This window comes from Trachurus trachurus (genome assembly GCF_905171665.1).
Source record: "Trachurus trachurus genome assembly, chromosome: 6".
In the NCBI taxonomy this organism is placed as follows: Eukaryota; Metazoa; Chordata; class Actinopteri; order Carangiformes; family Carangidae; genus Trachurus; species Trachurus trachurus.
In genome coordinates this window covers 15,487,639-15,512,074 of record NC_139897.1, presented here as the reverse complement: position 1 = coordinate 15,512,074, position 24,436 = coordinate 15,487,639, and the positions used below count along the sequence as shown (strand labels likewise).

Here is a 24,436-nt window from a genome sequence, read left to right as displayed (position 1 = left end):
TGTCTGTGACACGTGTGCCTGAGTGATGAATCCATCCTCTCCTTCTCTTCTCTCTCCAAGCAGGGCTGATGTCCACATGGTGTGCCCCTCCATGTGCGGTCCAGTTCAGCTCTCCCTGACCGTTTCATGGGCCACAAACCCACCCAAGCATCCACGGCCACTTGACTCAACCCTAGCACGCGCTGTTCGCCTCACCCTTAACCCCTCACCCCTGACCTTCACCCTTCGCCCCTCACCTCCCTCTGCTTCACTCTCTGCCAAGCCTCTCCTCACATTTTGACAATCCTACCCTAACCCTGAGCCCAACATGGTGGCCCGCATTCCTGCTCTGGTCTTGGTCATGATGTGTCGGGGAGTCTTGCTCTCTGTCGGAGACCCACCTCAGTCCCGCCGAGAGATCCGGATCGAGGGTGACCTGGTGCTAGGCGGCTTGTTCCCCGTGCATGAAAAAGGTGCTGGGATGGAGGAGTGTGGCCGTGTGAATGAGGACAGAGGGATCCAGAGACTGGAGGCTATGCTGTTCGCTATTGACAGAATCAATATGGACAGCACTTTGCTGCCTGGGGTCTCCCTTGGGGTCCACATCCTGGACACCTGCTCTAGAGACACCTATGCCCTGGAGCAGGTGCGTGAGTATAAGCATTGCACATAAACATTGTTTGTTTCCAAATCAGAGGTGACTCTGAGATGATACTTTGCTCATCTTAAGTTTCTTCTGCCTGCCATCCGCTTAAATTTCTGTTCACACAGTGTATGTAGGGTGTAATCTTATGTAAATGTCACCTTCATTTCACAAGATGATGTTTACTTTAAAACTCCAATATGTCTCATGCAATCATCACTGAGATATATTGTTCATAATTTAACCAAATTGCAACAATTGCTTGTAATGTGTATATATTACACTTAGAGCATTTACTCTCCAGGATGGTGCTCAGACCTATCTGCATTTACCTGTGAATGCTGATACAACCTTTTAGACACAGCACAGTTCAGATACAGTTTGTTTAATTAGCTGTTTGTTCTCTTGCGCTGCCGGGTGGCTTCAGCTCTCGCTACATTTTATATTTAAAAAGTTGTTCTGCAGAGTAAGTAAGTTGTGGTGTCAGAAGTAAAGAAGTGCAATGTTTCCATTTTAAAGCAAGTAAAACCATAAGGTCTCATTAAAGGATAATATTCAAGTAAAGTAAATATACCTCAAAATTCTATTTTATCCACTCAGCGTGAAGGATTTTGCCTCAAATGATGATGAGAAATAGAAATTGAAGCTATTAGGGATGAAAGAAATGAGCCGGATAAAAATAATAATGATAAAAAAGACTACTTTCCCCTCAGGGATTTCTATCTTCAAAAAGATGATTGTATTTTATTGCTGAGATACTTAGGGATGATGCATCTAGTGATTGTATACAATGAGCTCCTTGACTGAGTGTATAAACCCTGATTCTTGACAGTAGGGTTCCTGAAATAGTTTGCAGGTTCATTGACTGTTTGTCCACAGACAGGGAATACATACAGTATATACGAGTAAATTTGCAAGTTGGACCCTGTACTGAAAGCGTTTAAGAGACCGTAGCGTAGAGCTGTGGGTTTTTACTGTCCCTTCAAAAAGATAGAAACTCTTCTTCATAACAAAAAAAGCAACTATCAATCAGTCTATAAGAAGCACACTCCTTACACAGAACATAATCCAAAGCCTGAATTGATAGATGGTATAGACCATATGCTACACAGTATGGTGCAGCATTTGCTATAGAATATCTGTGTGCTTGTGTTGTTTAGGCTCTGGAGTTTGTGAGAGCCTCCCTCACTAAGGTGGATGACACAGAGTTCATCTGTCCAGACGGATCTTACGCTCTGCAGGACGACAGCCCACTTGCAATCGCTGGAGTCATAGGAGGTTCCTTCAGCAGTGTCTCCATACAGGTAACACACACACACGCACACAGGTAGAGAAATATCCACACAAAACATATTTTCTACTCAAGTTCCCTGACCCAAGAGTGCAAAGGCTGACTCCCAGTGACATGGAAGTGCCAGCCTGTCGAGTATATCTGACTGCATGTGCCTGTGTGATGTGTGTGTGTGTACTTGTTTCTTAGAATAAAGTTCCATTGGTGTGTTGGTGTGTGTGTTTCACCAGCTCTTGTAGCACTTGTCACAGAGCTGGGTGATTTGCATAGTTTAGCATAAAACCTCCTTCTCCCTTACTCCTCTGTGACTGCACAAAAGCCTCCTCCTATCAGTCCTTAAATCCCTAATCTCTGCAACTGTCTCTCTGTCTTTCTTTCTCACCCTCTCTTCTTCTCTCTCTCCCATTTTGTGTTTTTCTCTTTTTTTCAGTCCCTTAAATCGTTGCTCTCTCCCTTCTCATCACTGCCTACTTTTCTTTTTTCTCCTTCTTTATATGCATTCAGAGGCGTCCCTCACGGCTATTTGGGGAGAGCTCAGTGTAGGCTGGCCTCAGCCCCCTTCTGCTTCTCCTCCTCCTTCCTGGGGCAGCCATTGTTAACACATCTGCTCTGTTTCTTGTCCTTCATCAAACATAATTATCCTTTGTTTTCTTGCAACTCGTTCTTGTTGCTCTTTGTTGCCGTTCCTGTTGTTTTTACCTGTCTTTTCTGAGGGCAGCGCTGTTTGCGAGACCCGAACTGCTTTCTGATCCGTTGCCAGTGAAGCTAATCCAGCTACTCCTTCATGCCCCTCCACTTGGCCAGCCTGTCTGTTGCCTTTAAATGAAGTAATAGGGAATTATTTTATGTTTAACCATGCACAACTAAACTCCACTGCCTTGAAGGCATTTACATAGCAGGCATCATTCCTCCTCTCCATTCATACATGTGTGTGTGTGTCTCTGTGTGTCTGTATGCGTGTGTGTGACTTGCATTCCAAGCAGAAAACACACAGCACCCCTCCACTGCACCAATTTTTTCCTCCTTCCCTTTCATTTTTTTCTCTCTCTACTCGTCTCTCATATTCAGCCCATTCCTACAGTACATCTCCCTTCCCACTCTCAAAGGAAGGGAGCAGCTTTCACTAACAGAGTAAACTCCCTGTGTCCCTACAGACAGGCCTCTTAGCTAGCTGTGGTCATTGTTCAGTGGCAGGTAATGGAGCAATGCGGTTACATTCTGCAGCATGACCTTCCCTGACATTTAAGTCAACTGCCATCTTAAAACCATAAAACCTGCTTGAAATACCATAAGCAGCCCATGTGAGCGTGTGTGTGTGTGTGTGTGTGTGTGTGTGTGTGTGTGTCAGTGCAGGTGTTTGCGGTTGTGTCGACCTGTCCTCACGCACATCAGTAATATGTCTGTGAGTGTGTTTTCTAATCTTTTATATTATTAGTCTAATGAGATTCTGACGTGTTGTCAAAACAGCTCATCAACTGAGCTGTGAATGAAATATACAAAAGCCCAGAGTGACGCGCTCTAAAAGGATTAAACTGAGGCAAGAACAGAATGGCTGTGTAGTTTGTGTTTATTTGCGTCCGTGTGCGTGTTTGATTGTGTATGTTTACATGTCTTCGTGCACATGAGTATGTGTAGCAATTATACTTCTACTGTTTGTTTTGGCATCTGCGACTAAAATTCTAATGAAGCGAACGTGACCAAACCCCAATCAACAGTAAAAGGGAATATTATATGGACATCAGTAGACCCCAGATGATGTCCATCACTAATGCATGAGTCAGTGATTTATTGAACTGCTGTGCGTGTGAGTGCGAGTGCGTGTGTTATCTTGTATTTCTCTATAGGCACATATTCCTACACTTGCTACATTGTCTTTTATCTTTAAATAATCGCGTTATGCATGAATCCTTTCCTATCAGCAACAAGCCTCTAAATATGCTCTAATTTTTTTCTTGGATGGGAAAGAAAATACATTTATGAAGGGATCATTCCAGTTATTTTTGTGGGTCCTATTTCCAAGCCTTTTGTCAATGTGCCAGTAATTTCTGATCAAACTTTGATTGCTTACTTCACTGAGGAGCTTCACACGCATAAAGAGCTGCTCTCTATTACAAGCCAGATGTTGAAGTGGAAAAACACTGACCTTGCAGCTAAGCATGTGTTTAGTTATTGTTGAGCAATTCTATTACAATTCATAACATAGAAATGTTTTGACATTGCTAACAAACACATTTTCATTGTTGACAATCCTTATGCAGAGACTAAGAAGATCATATTTTACATTAGCAGTGAAGATTTTTTGCTCTGCAAATGATCACATTTTGATTCTTTTGGATTTTTATTTTCAGACCACAGAAAGAAAACAGACTAGTCTAGAAAAGACTATTTGTTTTATTTGTTTTAATCATCCATTATGTGTTCAGGAATTGCAGAGATTGTATGATCATCCTTACATTTAATTCACAACTTAATTTAGCTAAATCTCCAATATTGATCAAATACTTCTCTCATCAATTAAAAGATGTGAATCTTAACATGGTGTAGATACTGATCTAGATATGACCCTTCTCTCTCTTTTATGTCCTGATTGGTGGAGCCTTGACCACTTTTATCACTTTTATCATCATGTTTATTGTCAGCTCGTATGTGTTGGTTTTGTGTTACATTTCATTGTGTTTTGTGTTTTGTGTATTATGTTCCAAAACACTGCAAAACAAATCTGACTGCAGGGGCAATAAAGTAACCTGAACCTGATAGTTTCACCTTACAAGCAATTCAGTGTTAACAGGTTAACAGGTTAATTCTGGTCATTTCATTGTGGTTCTTATGGAATGATGTTTTTTTTTACCTTACAGAGATTTTGTTATCCTTTGTAGCACCTAATGAGTATCACCCAGTTTCCCCACATCCTTCCCTTTCACTTGCAGGTGCCTCATTAAAGGAACTGTTAAGTAAATGGCTTTGCTGCTAATATCTCTTAGTTCGAATCACACTCATGAAGTCAAAATGACAAATTCAAGATCTTATGCAGAGTTAGTGTGTCTCTAACTAAAGAGTAGGTCTCTTTTTGTTATGTTGATAATAATACTAAAAGTGTTTATTCTAAAACAAAATCATTTCATATAGAAACAAAAGAAGGCACATATAAATCTGTCAATGAAAATTATGTTTCTATGATTCATTAGTTGTGATTCAAAGTTGTGTTCATTTTGTAAGCATACTGTTTTTCTGTATCTCTCGCTGTAGGTGGCCAATCTACTCAGGCTCTTCCAGATCCCTCAGATAAGCTACGCGTCGACAAGTGCGAAGCTCAGCGATAAAACCCGCTATGATTACTTTGCCCGCACTGTGCCTCCTGATTTCTACCAGGCCAAAGCCATGGCCGAGATCCTCCGGTTCTTCAACTGGACATACGTCTCCACAGTGGCGTCAGAGGGCGACTATGGCGAAACCGGCATAGAGGCCTTCGAGCAAGAGGCACGCATGCGGAACATCTGTATCGCTACTTCAGAGAAGGTCGGGCATACAATATGATTAGTTAATTAAAATGAATATAAACAACCATTGCTCAAAGTCAAACACCAAAAAGACAATATTTTAGTCTGCAGTATCATATCAACCTATGCCCTAAAACTGCACCAGTAACAATGAAGAGGGCGCAAAATTTGTGAGCTTTTAAAAGTTTGTCAGTGTCACTGTGTCTTATCTTGTCTTGCACACAAATGGGGTTTATATTACATTGGTGTTATCAGTTGTGAGCCAGAAAATGAAAGCTTATCTCCAAGAACTCATTCTGGTTACTTTCACAGTCACATTTTTCATCTCATTTGCTACGGGGGTGCATGTTGGTGTGAGACTGAATGATACTGATAAATAGTTTCAAATGGGAACCTTAAACTTATTTGAGAATGAGAAGGCAAGTACATCTCTGATTACCTCAGCATCCTCTTTCTGTCCAGGTGGGGCGTTCTAACGCTAAGAAGTCCTATGAGGCTGTGATCCGTCAGCTCCTACAGAAGCCGAATGCTCGTGTGGCCGTCCTCTTCCTGCGCAGCGACGATGCCAGAGAGCTGCTGGCAGCTGCTGCCAGGCTTAACACCTCCTTCATCTGGGTGGCCAGCGACGGCTGGGGTGCGCAGGAGAGCATTGTCAAGGGAAATGAGGTCACTGCTGAAGGAGCCATCACACTGGAGCTGTCAGCCAATCCTGTGCCAGAATTCAACCGTTACTTCCTCAGCTTGGACCCGATCAAAAACCACCGCAATCCCTGGTACAGGGAATTCTGGGAGCAGCGGTTCCAGTGCTCCTTAGGCGGTGGAGGTATAGGAGGAGGTGGAGGTATCGGACTGGGAGAGGCACCTCCCCTCCCACCGTGTGACAAAGACTTGTCAATGGACAAGAGTAACTTTGAACCAGAGTCAAAGATCATGTTCGTGGTGAATGCGGTGTACGCCATGGCTCATGCCCTCCATAACATGCAAAGGAGCCTGTGCTTCAACACCACCAAGCTGTGTGACAGCATGAAGGCCTTGGACGGGCGCAGACTCTACAGGGATTACATCCTCAATGTCAGCTTCACAGGTAAGACAGCCGGAGCACAGAGAGGAGAGTGAAGAGTCCTAGATAAGGTGTTCGGTCTGGAAGAAGTGTGAAAGCAAAGTGAACGTTGGCAGGGAAGTTGAGGAGAAAGGGGAGAAGGATAGACAAGAAATAGACAGGAATGTGAGGAGCACTGTGTCTAGTTAAAAGTCCTCTCATGAACAGCACAGGGATGTTGTCCTTCTCCACAGCAGCCAAGCAGCCAAGCCACAGAACATAAAAAGTACTGAGACAAATCCGCTTAATTGCTATGTATTGTCAGAGCCAGCCTGCCATTGACACCTATTACCCATGCGTAATTGATACGATACTACAAAGTTGCTTTGAGGAAAGAGAGCCTCAGTTAATCCGTCAACCATATTCTTCTCTCTTGCACTAATGAGATTGTGTGTGTTATAATAGCTCCTATAGCAGGCTGCCTGTCTGTCTGTCAGTCTCTGTAGAATTGGGGGAGAAGAGACAGAGGATTGGCTTGACTGACAGATGGCGTACAAAGGAAGCGTTATAAATAAACTGCTGTGTCTCGGGGACTGACACAGGTTTAGAGGTGCTTATTCCTCCACCAACCGTGACCAGGAGCAGACATCAAAACAGCCAGACAAACAGCACTAACACGGCAGCTTTGCCACAGGACGCTGGGGAAAGGGAGCAGCAGGGATTCACGGAGGACGAAAGGATGGCATCACACATGGAGGGAGGGGGGGGGGCGAACAGATAAGACTGACAGGCAGACTAAAGTGAGAAAAGAGAGTTTGGGGTAAGGTAAAAGGGAGTAAGACAGAAAAAGAGATAGGGAGGGAAGGAGGGAAGAAACAAGGGAGTACTGAGGCAATGCCGGAGTGGGACCGCGTGCGTCAGCAGAAGAAGAGGATTCTCTTTGAAATTCCCCATCTTCATTTCAGCTACAAATCAAAGGACTTGGAGCATTTCAGTCTGAGAGGAGGCAGACAGAAAGAAGGAAAGAGAGAGGAAGAGTGTTAGTAAGAGAGAGAGAGGAAGAGAGAGTGAGGATATAGTCAAGGCGATTGCAGTCACAGCCTCCAGTTGGCAGAGTTGATAACCAACCACTCCCTTATAGGATGCAAACAGAGAGGGATAGAATAGATACGCCGATGTGCACATAGTTTGTGTAAGTGAAGTTTTAAAATTATGTGAAATAAGTTGATGAGAGAGGAGAGGAGCGGAGAAATTCCTCTTTATCTCCATGTGTGATCGTCGTCCTGCCTTACATCAACCTATCTCACTCTCCCTTCCTTGTTGTCACTATCCATGAGATGCGTGTCTTTATTCTGCAGTGTGGGAATGCAACAGCTCAGTGTCAGTGATGACAGCGACAGCGCGGCAAGCAGCTGTATCGGTGAAAAAAACACATTCATGCACTGTTTTAATGAGACTATGAGGATGCTGAAAGTGGCGGTACAGTTAAACTGGGAACTGTGGGAGCGTGTGTTTTGAGTTTTTCGGCGAGCCTTGAATGAGTCACTCTCACTGCCATACGTATATACATCTCTCCATCTACAGTATGGAGGGAAGGAGCCGAGGTGAGTTGAGGTTGAATGTGGGGTATAAATACTGCAGCATCACCATCCGCAGTGCTCTCAGTCTGAACTGTAGCGAACAGAAAATCAACACTGTTTGCGCTCTCTATCTCACTCCCATCTCTTTGGCACACACACACGCACGCACACACGCACACGCATGCATGTTCATTAGAAGTTTGATCTTGCTCATATCTTCATGCCTCCCAATTCACTGAATAACTCTCCCCTCTCCCCTTCACTTTACATTCACAACACAGCAGGCTGTCTTTAGCTGTGATGGGGCTGTTTTGTTATGTGTTACTGACAGCGTATGTGGTGCACTGAGGCAGTATGTTGTGTGGTTAGGAGAGTGTTTTCATAATGCCGCTCTCTTCTTCATCTAGCCCCATCTCGCTAGTTGCTATGGTAATGAAGCCGACACTATTGCCTATTGTTGAAGTGATCTGGTAGATCACGGGAACCCGCTCTCAACCAACTAGTAACAGACACAGGGGCACATTTGTGCATTTTTATGAGGCCTTGCTTCATACTTGGAACAGAAAACACATAGATCCGTACGCACAGGGGACACATACACAAACCAGTGCAAAACACTCAGCTATTTTTTCTTTTCCTTTTTTTTTTTTTTTTTTTTTTACAAAGAGGCAGCTTGAAATGCTTGTTTTTTTTACCAGCATGAAATTGCAGACACCCCCGACCCACACACTTCTCAAAGCCATCATTCAACTCCCACCCACCCACCTCCCCGATCTGCAGCAAACAGATCAGTATATACACACATGCACGCAGTCTTCTGTTCAAATAGTAGTGATAGATGTGATATTCCCCCTTCTCTGCGCCGAGCGTGTGTGTGTGTGTGTGTGTGTGTGTGTGTGTGTGTGTGTGTGTGTGTGTGTGTGTGTGTGTGTGTGTGTGTGTGTGTGTGTGTGATATGTCTGTGTTAGCAGAGGCGGTGTGCCTTCAGGGCCATATTGAGAGCTTACTGCAACGTTTAGATGCTAGAGAACAACCTTCACTCTTTCTCTCCCTCATTTGCTCGTCACTCTCTACCTCTATCCCACCGTCTCCGTCACTCTCAGTCCTTCTGTGTCTCTTACTCTCGCTCCTCATCACTCTATCTTTCTATATCTCTCCCTGACTCCTTTCTCTTTCTCACCCAGAAACTGTCCTACTCTCTCTCTACATTCAAAAACAGCACATCCCACTTAGACTTCACAAGGTTGCTCTGCTGCCTCCGCCGCCTCCCTGAGCCAGTTTGCTCCTCCACTCCTTCACTTTGCTCATCCATCCATCCATCCATCCTTCACCTTTTCTCTATTGATTCCGCCATCTAAAGGCTTTCCTCTGTCCACCTATGTCTCTGCTGTCGTCACATCACTTCCTTGCTTTTCTCATATGCTATCTCCTCTCTTATTTTTCCCCTCGTATTCTTCTCCCTCTTCTCCCTTGTCACTTCCCTCCTTTCTTTACCCTTATCTTGTCTCCTGGCTCATCATCCCTCCCAGCACCTCTTGCTTTAAGCCTGCCGTTTCGTTCTTTTGTCTCCTCTATCTCTCCACCTTTCTTTCAGTCAAGCCTCAGCCCTCTGCTGCTGCACCTTTCCTCCTATATGTTCTCTCCGTCGTTCTCGACTTCCTTCCCTCCACCCTATCTGCTCTCTGTTCCCCTGTGGCCTGTTGCTCTGTGGCCCAGGCAGCGTTGCCCTCCCCAGGGACTAAATATGTAGGGAGAACAAATAAAGCTAATGTGATCTGTATACGTGTTTGTGACATACGAGTGCATCCCTCTTTCATATACTGTATGTATATGATTGTGTGTGTGTGTGTGTGTGTGTGTGTGTGTGTGTGTGTGTGTGTTCTTTCTGTAGGACACAGATGGGTAAGGTCATTAACCCAATGGAGGGAAAGAGGGACAAGGAACTTTGGTCACATCATTACGCAGTGCAGTATAGAGTTGTATCTACATTTTACTTGTAACAGGTGTTTTTTTATGCACCAGTCTCAATACAGGATTTATTTTGTCAAGATTGAACTCGGATTAAGGTGGTTTGGTGCTTGGAAATATAATTTTCAATTCCATAGCCAACAACTCATCAACAGCCAGCTTTTGAATTTTCAGTCACACCCTCACACAAAGAGAAGATTCCCCCTCTCCCTACGAGTCTATATGCCTCCTCTCTCTCTCCCCACTTTTAGATTACTTATTCCTACTTATTCCTCCCAAGCCCCTTTGCCTCCTCTCTCTCTCCCCGCCTTTAATACCCACAATCCCCCTTGGGCCTCGCTTTAGCCCGACATGGCCGAGAACATAATTAATTTCTCAGCTTCTGAATGAAAAGCCTGTTTTTACCATACTTCTAATTAAGCTAGAATAATAAGGTGTTTCTCAAGTTAGCGGGAATGCTAAAGTGTCTCACAGAAATTAGGGATCTGATAGGCTTTTTTTTCAATTGCATTCACAGAGATTATGCAGATATCAGGTGCACTGAAACCAACTGTACAAACAACTCTTTGAGTCTTAACATCAATTTATCATTTGCCTGAGCAGTTTCAGCTAATATGGATTATTTTTAGGAGAATGTCAGTGAGAAAGCCTGATCCACCTCCAAGTGCTGACAATGTGTCACAGGCACGTGAAGTCACTCAGAGCTGTGGGTGGTGCTGAGAGCTGAGCCCACCGTGGGTCTCAGCTGGAAAGGACTGGGTCAGCGTGAAGGATAGTATGGATGAGATGACACAGAATGGAATCACTGTCTCAGAGCTTATAGTACGTGTTCAGAAGCCGCAGGAAAGCCCTCCGCTGTTAGGAAGCAGTTACCACGTTCACTTTTTCAAATGATCAAATTGGTTCAGTTCATGGTTCATCAAAGTTACATCACACAGAAATGTGTTATAGAAATGTAAGTGAGGGGCAAACTTACTATTGTGCAGCTGCCAAAATTCAATTTTAGGCATGTGTGGCATTTTGAATGTCAGTTTCTGTCTGCTGTCTCTGTCCGTTCGACATCCGTCCGTCTGTCTGTCTGTTATTTTTACTAAAACTGGAAAAAACAATCTAGCTACTACTGGATGGATTGTTCTGAAAGATAAAATATGTTAGCACACTGATGTTAGCATTTAGCACAAATTGCAGTCTTTTAGTCATAGTATCTGCACCAGGCTTTTGACACCAGGCTTTTGAATGTAGCCTCTCCCAGAACAACAGTGAGGGGAGAAAGTGGCGTCCATCAGTCAAGGACCTGAGCTGCCTGTCTCAGCTCTCTGCAGTCACCAGAGGAGTCTTGGTGGCCTTCGCCGGCTCTAACTTGCACCCTCATACACTTTCCTGATAAGCTGCTCTGTCATGTCAGCAAGGTCGCTGATGTTGGTTGTAGAAAGGAATCACAAGTCCTCTGAGTCTATCGTACTCCGAATGTGATCTGTTAGCAGGAAGTCAAGGACAATACAGCGCCCTCAAATGGGTCTGTAGGCTAATGCTGTTATCTCTTTAGTCTGTATTACACGTAATTACCACATAGAGCTAATTAGGCTTCAGCACACATCTAAGGTCCTAATAAGGTGCAGTTATGATAATTAGCTGGTGGCGAAGTGTTTCTATGAGTGTGTATGGGTGTCTAAGAGGAGGAGGCCTGGCTTGTCTTATTGCTCTGTGTTATTAGCAGACTTTATTATCTGCCAACTTGCAGCATAATGGATTCGTATCTCTTCTTCGCCGAAGATATTATCAGCACCTTCTTATTGAAATCATTTTCATTTAGCTGTCACCTAAACATTTAGTCCCAAATTCCATAGAAGATTTGACACTTAAAATTTCCTGTGATAGAGGGAGAGAGAAGAAAGATAAAGGGTTGTGCTGTCTCTGTGATTTATGGATTTCATAAACCCTAACCCCCTCTGCTGTCATCTGACACGCCATTCTTCTCTGAACACACTGAGCTTTCACAACAATAGCACAGCTTTAGCCCTTTTCAGTGTTGCATGGACATACACACACACACACACACACACACACACACATTCATATACACACACGGCTAACAGCAGGGTCAGAGCTTTGGTTCTGTCAGCACAGCCTCCCACAGCGCTCAGAGCAATACCTTAACCATCACACTGTAAAGTCAAATCTAATGGAGCTTCCACAGGCGTGTGTCTGCGCGCACATCCCCGCGCACACACATACACACTTTTCAGCCCAGCAGCTTACATGCAATCTGTATTCTGATTTGTTCCACTGATCCCAAGCTGTATGTTTGGAGATAGAATTTGACCCGTGATTTCTTCAGTTATCCAATGACATGGAGATATGTAGACAGCACAGTACCATCAATGGAGATGTGCACTGAAGATCCAAAGCCTTGTTATACATTGAAGATTGATGCTTTATAAACCCAGTGTACGCTGCATTATCCCCAGCCATCATTTGACAGGGGAGGCAACAGCTTATAACACACACACACAGCCCTGTGCAGTGTGTCAGCAGCACAGGGTTGATTACTCTGCTGTAAGGACAGAAGTGGCACCGTAGGAGTGACATCCACTTTGTCTGAGTCAAAATGGCCAAGTGTCAGCACTGTCAGGTCCAACAGCTCACGCAGCGCATCAGAAAGTTACTTTTTTTCCCCCACTCCATAGCTGCTTTACTCCTTGTTTCTAGATTGTTGCTTTTTTATGGTTTCAGCGTCCTGCCAATTTTACAATCTCTTCTGTTCCCACATCCTCAGGGTAGATGGTAATCCTTTCATAACAACTTGTATACAAACCAATTTGGCAGTTTCAGCAGTGTACTTCCCTCACATAAGAGACCCAGAGGCTAATTCTATCAATGTGTGGGTAGCTATAGCACTGTCCAGGGATTCAGTCCTCTGCCTTCATGCCTGTATGACTTTATGGGCAGTTTGTTAATGATGCATTTGGTAATAAAGTTTGTCAGATCAGAATTTAGAGCACCATTTGTGTCCCTATGTGACCTTAGGGAAGGATGGGAGGCCACTGATACACACGGACATCACCAAGCATACCAGGCATTTATAGCTTCTTAGCAAATACTTTTGTAACTGACTGATCTTCATGAAAACACTATTGTAATGCCCTTCACTGTCCGTCCTGGACTCCTAAGGCTTGACTGACCATGGCGTATTGTCTCTGTCCTCACCGCTGCTTTTAGGAGACATCAATGAGACATGAATGGGATGATTGTTTGTGATTGTTAAGCTTTAATCTCCTCTTACCACTCGTCTTATCTCTTTCTTTTCCATTCCTTTGTATCTTCCCACCCCCTACCCCCAGCCCCTTTCTCTCCACCGGGCAGTGAGACAGCAGTGAAGTTTGATTCCCAGGGGGACGGGATAGGCCGCTACTACATCTTCAGCTACCAGCGCTCTGGTGATCGTTATGGTTACGTGCCTGTAGGTGAATGGGCAGAGAGTCTGAGTCTGAGTGGTGATCTGATTCGCTGGCCCAGAGACGTGGTACCCAACTCGCAGTGCAGCGACCCCTGTGAACGTAATGAGATGAAGAAAATGCAGGCAGGTAGGAGACTGAATCTCAACAATGTTCGTTTTTTGTGGTTTGCGACATACCATACCAAGCAGCAGTGCCTTTTGAAAAATCTCAGACTGTCACACTCTGCTGTTCTTATCCTTGTTGTTTCCCAGGTGAATACTGCTGCTGGATCTGTACAGCCTGTGAGCCTCATGAATACCTGGCTGATGAGTTCACCTGCTCGCCCTGTGCTCCTGGCCAATGGCCCACTGATGACCTGACATCCTGTTATGACCTCCCCGAGGACTATATTATGTGGGAAGATGCCTGGGCTATTGGTCCGATTACGATCGCGTGTGTAGGGTGAGTGATAAGAGCTGTCAACATGATGTCAATTTCCAACTGGTCCTGAGAGGTCTAAGTGTGTATGTGTGGCATGAATTCTGGGATACCTTAAGGCAGTGGCAGTCAAACATTTCCAGCTATGCCCCCATCAGAAGCAGCCATAATAGCAGGAATGTCAAGCTTTGGGTTTTCCATGTGCTGAAAAAGCTCTTATAAGAGCAATATGCATTTAAAAAGGTTGGAGAGATATCAAAAAACAAAAACATGAGAGCAGAACTGTAAAAAATTGATTAAACTGTGTAATTTGTTTGCCCAAACATAAGCTGCAGTTGGCGGCACACCCAGCTAACTTGCTGAAGTAATGCTTCATTATATAACAAAGCATATAGTAGAGCATTATCCACATATATTCAAGGCCTAAAAGGCATTATTATACATTTGTTTGTGACTTTATGAGTTACATGCAGCATTTCCTCACTGGGCAGAGGCCGATTCTTGATGCCATCAGAGCTTGGGGTGATGTTAAGAGCTCTGTCCTGCTTCTTATTGGATTTTGGGGAAGTTTACACTCCAGTAACCCCAGCCAGTATCACCCAAAATAGCATCATGTTTGTCAAACACATCAGGTAGTTCCCATCCTAAAAGGTTAATAAAATAGGTGTCCCATTTTTCACATCATATCCACAATAGAACCATCTAGCACTACAAGGGGATAAAAGAACAATACTGCTTTTTTATAATCGACTGGTGAGGGTCGGAGAGGACTTACAAACAGTCAATTCAGACTCCACACATTTACCAAGAACCTTTCAAAAATGGCTGCATAACGTCCCCTCTTTTGTCCACAGGTTCATATGCACCGGCCTAGTGTTCTGGGTGTTTATCCGACACAACAACACACCACTGGTGAAAGCTTCAGGCAGGGAGCTATGTTACATTCTCCTCTTGGGAGTCTTCATGTCCTACGCCATGACTTTCCTCTTCTTAGCCAAACCCTCCCCTGCCATCTGTGCCCTACGACGTCTCGGCCTGGGCACTTCTTTTGCTGTCTGCTACTCAGCCCTCCTCACCAAAACCAATAGGATCGCCAGGATTTTCAGTGGCGTGAAAGACGGAGCGGGCGTAGCGAGGCCACGCTTCATTAGCCCTTCCTCTCAGGTGAGAGATTGCAGCATAATGTCCATCCATCTGTGTCAGTCAGATGGACACCTAGACAGACTGACTGCAGATTTTGTTGACCTCACCATTGTCTCCTCCTGTCTTCTTCAGGTGTTCATCTGTCTGAGTCTGATCTCCGTCCAGTTAGTGATGGTGTCCGTGTGGCTGCTGCTGGAGGTTCCCGGGACACGGCGATTCACGTTGCCGGAGCGACGGCAGACTGTCATCCTCAAGTGTAACGTACGCGACTCAAGCATGCTGCTGTCACTGGGATATGACGTGCTCCTGGTCATCCTGTGTACTGTGTAAGTGTGTTACGGCTGAAAGAATCCATCCAATCCACGAGTGTTTTGTTTTTCCCAGCAAAAATATATGATTTAGGTTGTCACTTTCAGAAGTTTTGTTTACACAGCAACATATTGCATTGCAATATCTGTCTAGTATTTTTCCAGATGGTACCTGTCTAATCCAAAACATGATCCTGTCCTTGTAGGTATGCCTTCAAGACCAGGAAGTGCCCAGAGAACTTCAACGAGGCCAAGTTTATTGGATTCACCATGTACACCACCTGTATAATTTGGCTGGCCTTTCTTCCCATCTTTTATGTTACATCAAGCGACTACAGGGTATCTTGAATGCACACACAAATACTTGTTTCTGTGTTTCACTGTTTAGTGCATTTAAATCGGACTCTAGTTAGTTTCTTTCCCCAGAGTGAGGGGGTTTTGGGAGGGTATAAACACTGAGATCTGGCCCAGTATGAACTCTCAAGCAGTTCGTGGAGGGAATGTGTATTCTGCAAGTTTTAGATAAATGGTTCCTCTACTTTGCATTCTGGGATGCAGCAGGATCATGCAAACTGTAGCAGGCTACGTAGCTCTTAAAGCATCTCCATGTTATACTACATAGTTTACATTTCTCTCACAGAAATATGCAGATAGAACTCAGGACTTAACCAAGAGGAAAACACCCCAACTTTACAAATTCAACAACTGATTCAGACAAAAGAGATAAACGTTAGAAGTGAAATTACTCTTACATTGCATTGATCCCAACCATGTTAACATAACCCTAATGTAAAGGTAATGTTTCACCGTTTTATTTGCTTGTTGAGAATGAAGTTACTGGTAGCAGTCAGCCAACCAAGCCTGACATAAAAACTGTAAAACATGGGAAACAGCTAGCCTAGCTTTGCCCAAAGATGACAAAATCCACCTTGTGGCACACATAAAGAACCCTAATTAAGAGTAAGATATGAATTGTCTGTATCTATTTTAAATATCTATCAATAAAACAAACATCAGATTGGTATTAATCTTCTCATCTAACTCTTGGCAAGAAAGCAAATTAATAAAACCTATATCAAACTACTCCCTTAGCCACAAAATTCTCTCTAATGTGACTGTGATAGAAGTGTTTTTGTCCCCTGAACACTAATTAATACAAACACACAGATCACAAAATAGTGAGTACACAGGTGGAGTGGAAACTGAAAACAATTTCTAATCCTGCTGGCAAATGTCCCAGCTCTGCAGTGCTGGGCTGACAAACAGACAGCCTCCGTCAAACTGCTGACACATGTTCAGATTTAACAGGGGAGTGAGTGTTCACCTGATCCATACAAATCTTAAGCATACACACACCGTAAGTACACACTTCCACAAACACACACACATGTGTGCGCGCGCACAAACACGCAGCACTGTATCAAAGGGCATAAGAGAAGAGTGCTGATGCTAGGGCTGCTCATTTGATCCCCCACCCCACTCCACCACACCCACACCCACTCTCCTCTCTCTCTCTCTCTCTGGAAATAAGCACTTCTTTGGCCTTGTAATCTGACTTTAAGATTAGTCAGGTAGAAGCATAACATCAACAGTATGGCCAACCGCCCACTCACACATACATAAGCATTTTACATACACAGAGGAAACGTTGACGGGTTGATTACTAATGTGTGTCTCTCTACAGTGTACTGTGATTTTACCTTGAATTGCAGTTCGTTATACAACTCGGCTACAACTGTAACCAATTCAAACACTTAACCACCACACAAAATGACAACCACCATGGCTACCTGAAAGGGACTAACAGCACACACATGTCTTTATCATTGATTTTATGAAGTAAATCACAGAGAATGGAGTTACAGTCACCACAAGATACTGTGAAGTTTGGCCTATGTGGTCTCTGTTGATTAAGTCTTTTATTGATCCATCCTGTAATTGTTATCCTCTGGACTGTTGCAAAGTAACAAAGTCTGCCAATGAAGAGTTATACTCTCACTTTACAGGCATCATTGGCTCTCTGTGCTGATAGAGATTGGCAAATTACTCCAGGCATTTTTGGGCTTTATTTTTATCTGCTGTTTATCAAACTGCTTCTAATTTATTGTTTTATTTCCTATGAAGCACTTTGTGATACTCATTCAAGAGATGCCTTTGAAAAATGTTCATAATTATAGATTATTATCATCAAATTAGTGGTTAATGGCAATTACTTTACTCTTCATTAGCATAAAATGTATCCATCAAAGTCTGGCAACAAATTACTGTTGCCTCTTCCCCCTTCTTTCCGCTGCAGGTTCAGACCACAACGATGTGTATCTCCGTAAGCCTGAGTGGCTTCGTGGTCCTGGGCTGCATGTTTGCACCTAAGGTCCACATCATCATGTTCCAGCCTCAGAAGAATGTGACCAGCCACAGGCTCAACCTGAATCGCTTTAGTGTCAGCGGGGCAGCCACCACCACATACGCATCTCATGGTCAGTTACATGCAATTACCTCATTTTTAAAGAGACAGGGGTTTAGCTAGAGCAGCAGCCCTCTGCTTTTGTTGTTTGTTTGTTTAGGTTTCTTTAGACTATCTCTGTCAAAATTCAATATCCAGCACAGCAGACAATCCTGTGTTCCACTACCGGGAAAAAACAAAAATCTATATATGTATTTTATTTTGTTTCTATGGAACAGCCACGGAGCTGTTTCTGAAAGTCAGATTGATGAGTTTAATGCTACGACCTAAGCTGGCAAGGTCTCCAAGTATCGACCGCTGTTGCTCCAAAAGGTGTTACCTTTCAATGCATAACAAGTTCACTCATGAGCTTATTAAACTGCAAACAGTGGTATCCTGCTGACAGAGCTGTAGCACCAGGCAGAGCAGTGCAGACCAGGGAACAGCAATACCCCTGAGAAGTGAACACATACACCACAACATATTTCAAGACAAAAAAAAAGGTATCTTGCACACCCCAGACTAACCAGACTAAATGCAAAACCACAATACGTTATTGGCTAAAAGACCAAATCACCTAGTAATTTGTTCATTTTTCCAATTGACTTGTAAACTGGCTGTGGTAGTAGTGTATTTATTTTTAGTAGATTAAGTCTGCGTTTGCTCCACCACTTACATTTTACCGCAACTACAGCTGTGGTGGACCTTTAACAAGAACAAACACACGAGCACACTGACAGGACAAGTTATGCCATTCATTACTGGTGGATTGTGGCTTGTAACTTAATGTTAGTGCCCATTTCTAATATGCATTTACAGTCACCCAGGGCCCTAATAATACTTTTTCTACATAAGTGTATGGACCTTTATCACTATTATGGTCATAAGATTTTTTTTCAGATCCTTCTTTACTGTTGCTCCAAAAGTAATATATTATTTCTAGTTTTAAGAAAATGCTTTTCATCCCATTTCTGGGAAAAATTGTTCAATAATAAATGTTTTACGAAGAATGAGTGCAAATGTAACTCATAATTTCTGTCTTTATCCATTTCTTTTTCTAGCGTCTGTCAGTGCCCACTACGTCCCAACCGTGTGCAATGGGAGAGAAATTGTCGACTCCACTACTTCCTCTCTGTGACCACGTACAGTCCACTCTTTAGACCCGCCCCTGCGACTGTTAGCCAATCAATGAACAGTGTCCCCCTCAGCCGTAATTTTCCCACCTCTCATACACACACTGTATACACTCATACATGAAGACACACACACACACACATAAGTACATGTACACACAAATACACGCACAAACAAACACAACCTTCCTTGTGGACTAGAACTGTATTGTTTCACAAATGTAGAAAGTGTGTAACTATAATTAAATTATTTTCTAGGGATGTACATACATGGAATCGACATTGTTGTAAGTAGAGAAACAAAAGAACAAAAAAAGTTTTTAGGAGGAATTTTTGGAGCCTTTGTTTTTGATAGCTTTGTTATGATGCGGTGTAAATAGACATGCGCTTAATCATGGTAGGAGGGCGCGTGTGTCCCTCAGTCTGGATGCACATTTGTGGCTATGCTTGCCTCACCTGCAATATCCCACAGACTTTTTATTCTCATGCTTTTTTGTAGGTCTCATTGTAATAACCAATAATGTATGCATTTCTATTGTGTATCTGTACATTTGTATATTATACTACTGATGGTTCAAACAGCACAACGTTACAGTCTTGTAACCCTAGAATGAATGTGGACAGAGGCATAAACTGGATAGGATACAGCAGCTGGAACGGTCATGTACAAAAAAGAAATAATCCATCAAACTAGTCATCTGACAGTTATACTGTGCCAGAACACAATTTTCAGTTAATTCATCTGCCCACATCTTGTTAGATGTGATTTGCATCAAAGATCTGTATAAAAAAAAAAACCATTTGGGCTGTTTTTGCGGGAAAGTAGACTTTGTTTTTTGATACAAATGTTCCTTTTTTCTATTTCTGATCATGGAATCCCTTTATCTAAATGGCCATAGATCCAGACATGTGTTCTCCAAAAACAGCACTATGTTCACTCCCACTCTCAAACAACAGTTTCTTTAGAGGGCCACTGTAATGGATTGCTAATAATAACTAATAGCAGGGCTGAAAATTTCTTTTGCCTCAAAACGATCAATATTGACAGTGCTGGGATAGTTATGTCAAACCAAAACTAATGGATGTCTCACCTGGTTATTATGAGGCTGTTTTCAAATGACTACAACAGTGATGAAAGAAAACTGTCTGCTTTGCTGAACACATGTTGATTTTTTCCAACTACAGGGGAGTGGTAGCTTAAGTCTTTATGCCCCAAATGATACGGTATGTGGTGTTGTTTTGAATATGGCGATGTGCCTTAATGTATGTTCGATAGTGCTCCAGGCAGAGGTTGTAAAAAGGTCACTTTTACATTACCAGCTGCAAATCCGTGTTTGGTAAATATAAAAGTGACCTCAGTATAGATTATATATGTTTCAGGGCAACACTATGCTAGTTAGTTTTATTCCCTATCAAGCCTTCTGCCATTGATTGTTTACCTGAAGTGTTGAAACAGTGACTCAGAGGAATTCTTAGGTTAAAATGACTTTCTCTACCCCCCCCCCCCCCCCCCCCCCCCCCCCTCTCCAGTCTGTGGAGAAAAATATCTCTAGTCTAAAAAAAAAGAGAAAATGAAATGGATACTTCTGACAGACACCCATCACACTGATTTTACATGTTTTACAACGTAGCAGCTCCAATAAAAGAAGGAAGGGGAAGAGAAGTTCGTATACCATCAAGACGACGTCTTTGACTTGTCGACTTATTGAAGTGTGCAGTTTACATGCCTGTGTTAAATGTGTTGACGTTGAGAGGCACAGTGAAGCAGCTGGCCTCGGCAGTCCCAGGGAGGCTCACAAGAGGAGGCACGGCACACGGTGTGTCAGCTGCTGGCAAATCCCAGCTAACAAAAGGATGGTAGAGTAGAACTCATAAGCAACATACACAACACTTATCAAAACATTCCCCTCAAACTCTCTGTTTCTGGCTAGAAATGAGACAAACTCTCAGCTATAGGGAGAATAAATGACAAAAACGCATATGAATGAAGATGTTATATAAGCAAATCTAAACATCCTAAATTAGAGGCCTAATTTCTAATTTCACATTTCAGTATATTTAATTTAATTTAATCGTCATGCAATAATTTATTACATTTAGGGTGGTATTAAATTATTATTAGACTAATCCAAATGGTTTCATGCTATAATATGCTGTCGAACATCTGTTACTGCTAAACTTGATATTTCTAACTAAATATTTGAATACATATTTGTGTCCCCAGACAAGCATTTTAAATCTGTTTTCTCAGTGTTTAAAAATCACACAAGTGCTGTTGATGGTTCATCATATCCTGACCACTCTCTAACAGCACCCTCAGATTATCACACTGAATGATAGACTGGATGAATTTTAGAGGATGCGCCAACAGAAAGCCGACCTACACTATGGGGCATGTGTTTTAGGTGCAGGGAGCAGGAGGAGAGAGCGATGTGGCAGAGCAGAGGGGAGCTGCCGCTGGATTATGTAAAGCACTCCCACAGCCCAGAAGTCACAGTGCTTCTATGGAAGCTCAAAGCATCTCAGAGATTCACAGTCTTTGTTAGCAGACGGCTTAGCCATTCACTCAGTGGTCCTGCTCCCACAAGAAACACCCCGCATGGCAGGTTGCTATGGACAACCACCGCCACATCCGCTCCTGGAATGTGTGTGTTTGTCTGCATGGAGAGGAGGGTGGGAGGAGGGGTGGGTGGGGTGAGGGCAAAAGAAGAGGAATAGAAAGAGAGGGGGAAAAAAGGGGGTTGCTGGTTCTGATTCAAATTGGCAGTGACTGATGAGATTTGGCTCAGCATGGCCCAGTACTCTACTCCCAGCTTTTAATGGCCGCACAAATAGAGCACTTAACCCGGATTCTCCTCTCACTTAGTTCGGGGACTGGTCTTGGACAACGGTCTCACACTCTCCCACTGACCCCTCTCCTCCTCAAGCCGTCTCACCCCCTTCAACCTTTCCCCCACCACCTCATCTCCACTCTATGTGTGAAACTTGCTGCTGAGTTGGTCTCAGCCAGGACCACCTAAGCCTATACCAACAGACTGGTAGCCCACATGGAAACTGAAGCACTCAGATCTGGGTGCCTGCTGCAGCACATGCCAACGAGGCAGCCTTGAGGAGGTTGGAGAAGGAATATGGGGAAGGCAGATAAAGGAAGCTGAAGAGTGTATGGGAAAATCAAAATGGGATTCAGATGTGAAGAAAATGCATCACTTTGAAATACATCACCTTTCTCACTACACTACACCGCAGTTTATCATCTCATGCACTCAGTAACTCTCCCTGGAGTCTTCTTTAATTGGCTTTACTCATGAATATCCCTTTCAAACAGCAAGACATCGACTACGGACATTGTCCCTCTATTCAGCCCCTGCCAACTGCCATGTGCTCGATAAAGGTCTCTGTGCTAGTCTCCTCTATATAACAGAATGTGTCCTTAGCCTCTTTGGGCTTTGAAACAAGACAAGATCTCTGTGGCGAAATGAAGCTGAGGTCGAGCTGAACTCTGGAACTGGCCAGTCACAAAGCAATAGTTCAGTGTTTATGATACGTGCAATAACGAGGCTGTGATGACATCATAATAAATAACAACAAGCAAACAGCTGGTGTTGTCTGCTCGTCCTTCTGTGTCTGGTCAAACTGTTCCCCCTCCAAAAAAAAAAACCCTCACCAAAAGGAGGATTTTCACACAGAACTGTGGATAGATTTGTCTCAGCGACATTAACAGACCCTAACCCCTTATTACACACACTCACACACACACACACACACACACACACACACACACACACACACACACACACACACACACACAGACTCTATTCATAGCATGCTGGCAAATGTTGAAAGATGTCTCCAACACCACTGCCTAATCTGTTCCTTAAGTGATGGCACTCCAATTAAACAAGCGCGCGGAGTGCTCCCTGCCTCAGGACAATGCACTCCAGTGTGTAGGCTCAGTGTCTTAACACAAGGAATAAACTAAAAGCAAGACGGCAAAAATAGGACCGTGCTTGTCAACAGTTTGCTGTCCTATATGCTGCTGTCAGCAAAAGTCTGAGACAGTGTGTGTTAGGATTTTTGTCAAAAAATAATGGGCATGAGAAGTTGTTGTTAACGCTTTAGATATTTGCAGACCATTCCAGATTTTCTTTTTCCTGGCAACAACATAACATCTATAGTTATTATTTTTTGCAGAGCTGGATGTTGATTCTTTACTTGTATCCTAGCAAATGACCGCCCTCTGGTGGTACGACCAGGCCATTAATTGCAGAAACTTAATGTTCCTCCTGCAAAAAGGAAATCAATCTCATTTAACATGTGGGCAGGACCCATGTTTACCAGGTTACAGGTTAATTTGCATGTATTTGTATTTCTAATTTCTGTGTAAGGAGTGAACAAATTAAAGTGGACAATGAGATTAAATCATGTGAGAAGTTGCCTCATCTCTCTGTTGTCCACTGCCCTCTACAGGGAAACGCTGGAGAAAAGTGAACTCTAGCAGACAGATTTGATTTAATTGATGAAAATATATATACTATATGAATATTATTTAGAAAAATAACAACCCAAATCCTGACTCAGTATCTTTAATATAGAGACAAGCTGCATACGGTAAGCTTAAGTATGACAATATTAGGTAGTTCCTTATATCTTTAGAATGATCTCATGCAAAGTGCTGCTTGTGCCCCATCAAATTAATATTATGACACAATCTAAGATTATTTAACCTGAATGAGAATATAAAAAAATTATAATGTAGTTTTCTACTAAAGCAATGCAATGCAAGAAAGCTCTCTTAAATCTTAAATCAATAACTCAAACTATAATAACAGTCAGCTCAGTCTGAGTAATCATATCCATGTTTGCAGAACAAAAAACTTGCTTAGACTATGAACCCATTTATCATGGTAATCTATAATCTAAAACACAAGGAACTTTAAGGTAGAGCAAGGCAACGCCAGCAGCATAACTGGTGTCATGGTCCTTTTGAAAGTAATACGTCATGTTCATCATGTTCTCATACAACCCCAGCTTGTGGGATATTATATCAGGGATTAGCTCATTTAAGGCCACTGACATATCATAGCTGCTGTATAAAGGCAGGCCAGAGCGCCACAGTTTGATAAAGTTGTTTTGTAAGCAAAGCGACAGAGGCTTTTGAAGTACTGAATAATTTTAGACCACACAAGACACATATCTTTGGGTGGATGACTGTTTACAAGGAAATAAATCTGGCCATGTGCAGAGTTCATTCCACCCTCACAACTAAAAGCTATGAATTCAAACTCATTCTGGTATTCTCACTGCAGTAACTTTGTGACAGGTTCTAAATCAGCTTTGATTGGTATGGCCAAACACTAATTAACATGATTAAAATACTAAGACACAACTATGATAGATATACACAATATTTGCTGCATTATGTCAAAATGATGGCATCTTATTTTACATGTCTGACATGTAAATTTAACTTGAGCTGTGCTTTGTCTTTGAAGAACAATAAAATAATCTTAAAGCTACAGTTGCACATTATCATTTTG

General features: G+C 43.0%; 1 protein-coding gene across 1 annotated transcript; it reads left to right on the top strand.

Annotated features, from left to right (window-relative positions):
• Positions 1-352: 352 nt before the first annotated feature.
• On the top strand, positions 353-18,904 carry grm3 (glutamate receptor, metabotropic 3; the record flags this gene model as incomplete). Its single annotated transcript, XM_083973316.1, has 11 exons — positions 353-625; positions 1,783-1,926; positions 5,160-5,429; positions 5,873-6,494; positions 13,339-13,581; positions 13,707-13,896; positions 14,727-15,036; positions 15,148-15,341; positions 15,530-15,662; positions 17,620-17,804; positions 18,838-18,904. The coding sequence occupies exons 1-11, from the start codon at positions 461-463 to the stop codon at positions 18,902-18,904; spliced, it is 2,523 nt and encodes an 840-aa protein (XP_083829442.1). The 5' UTR covers positions 353-460.
• Positions 18,905-24,436: the final 5,532 nt, after the last annotated feature.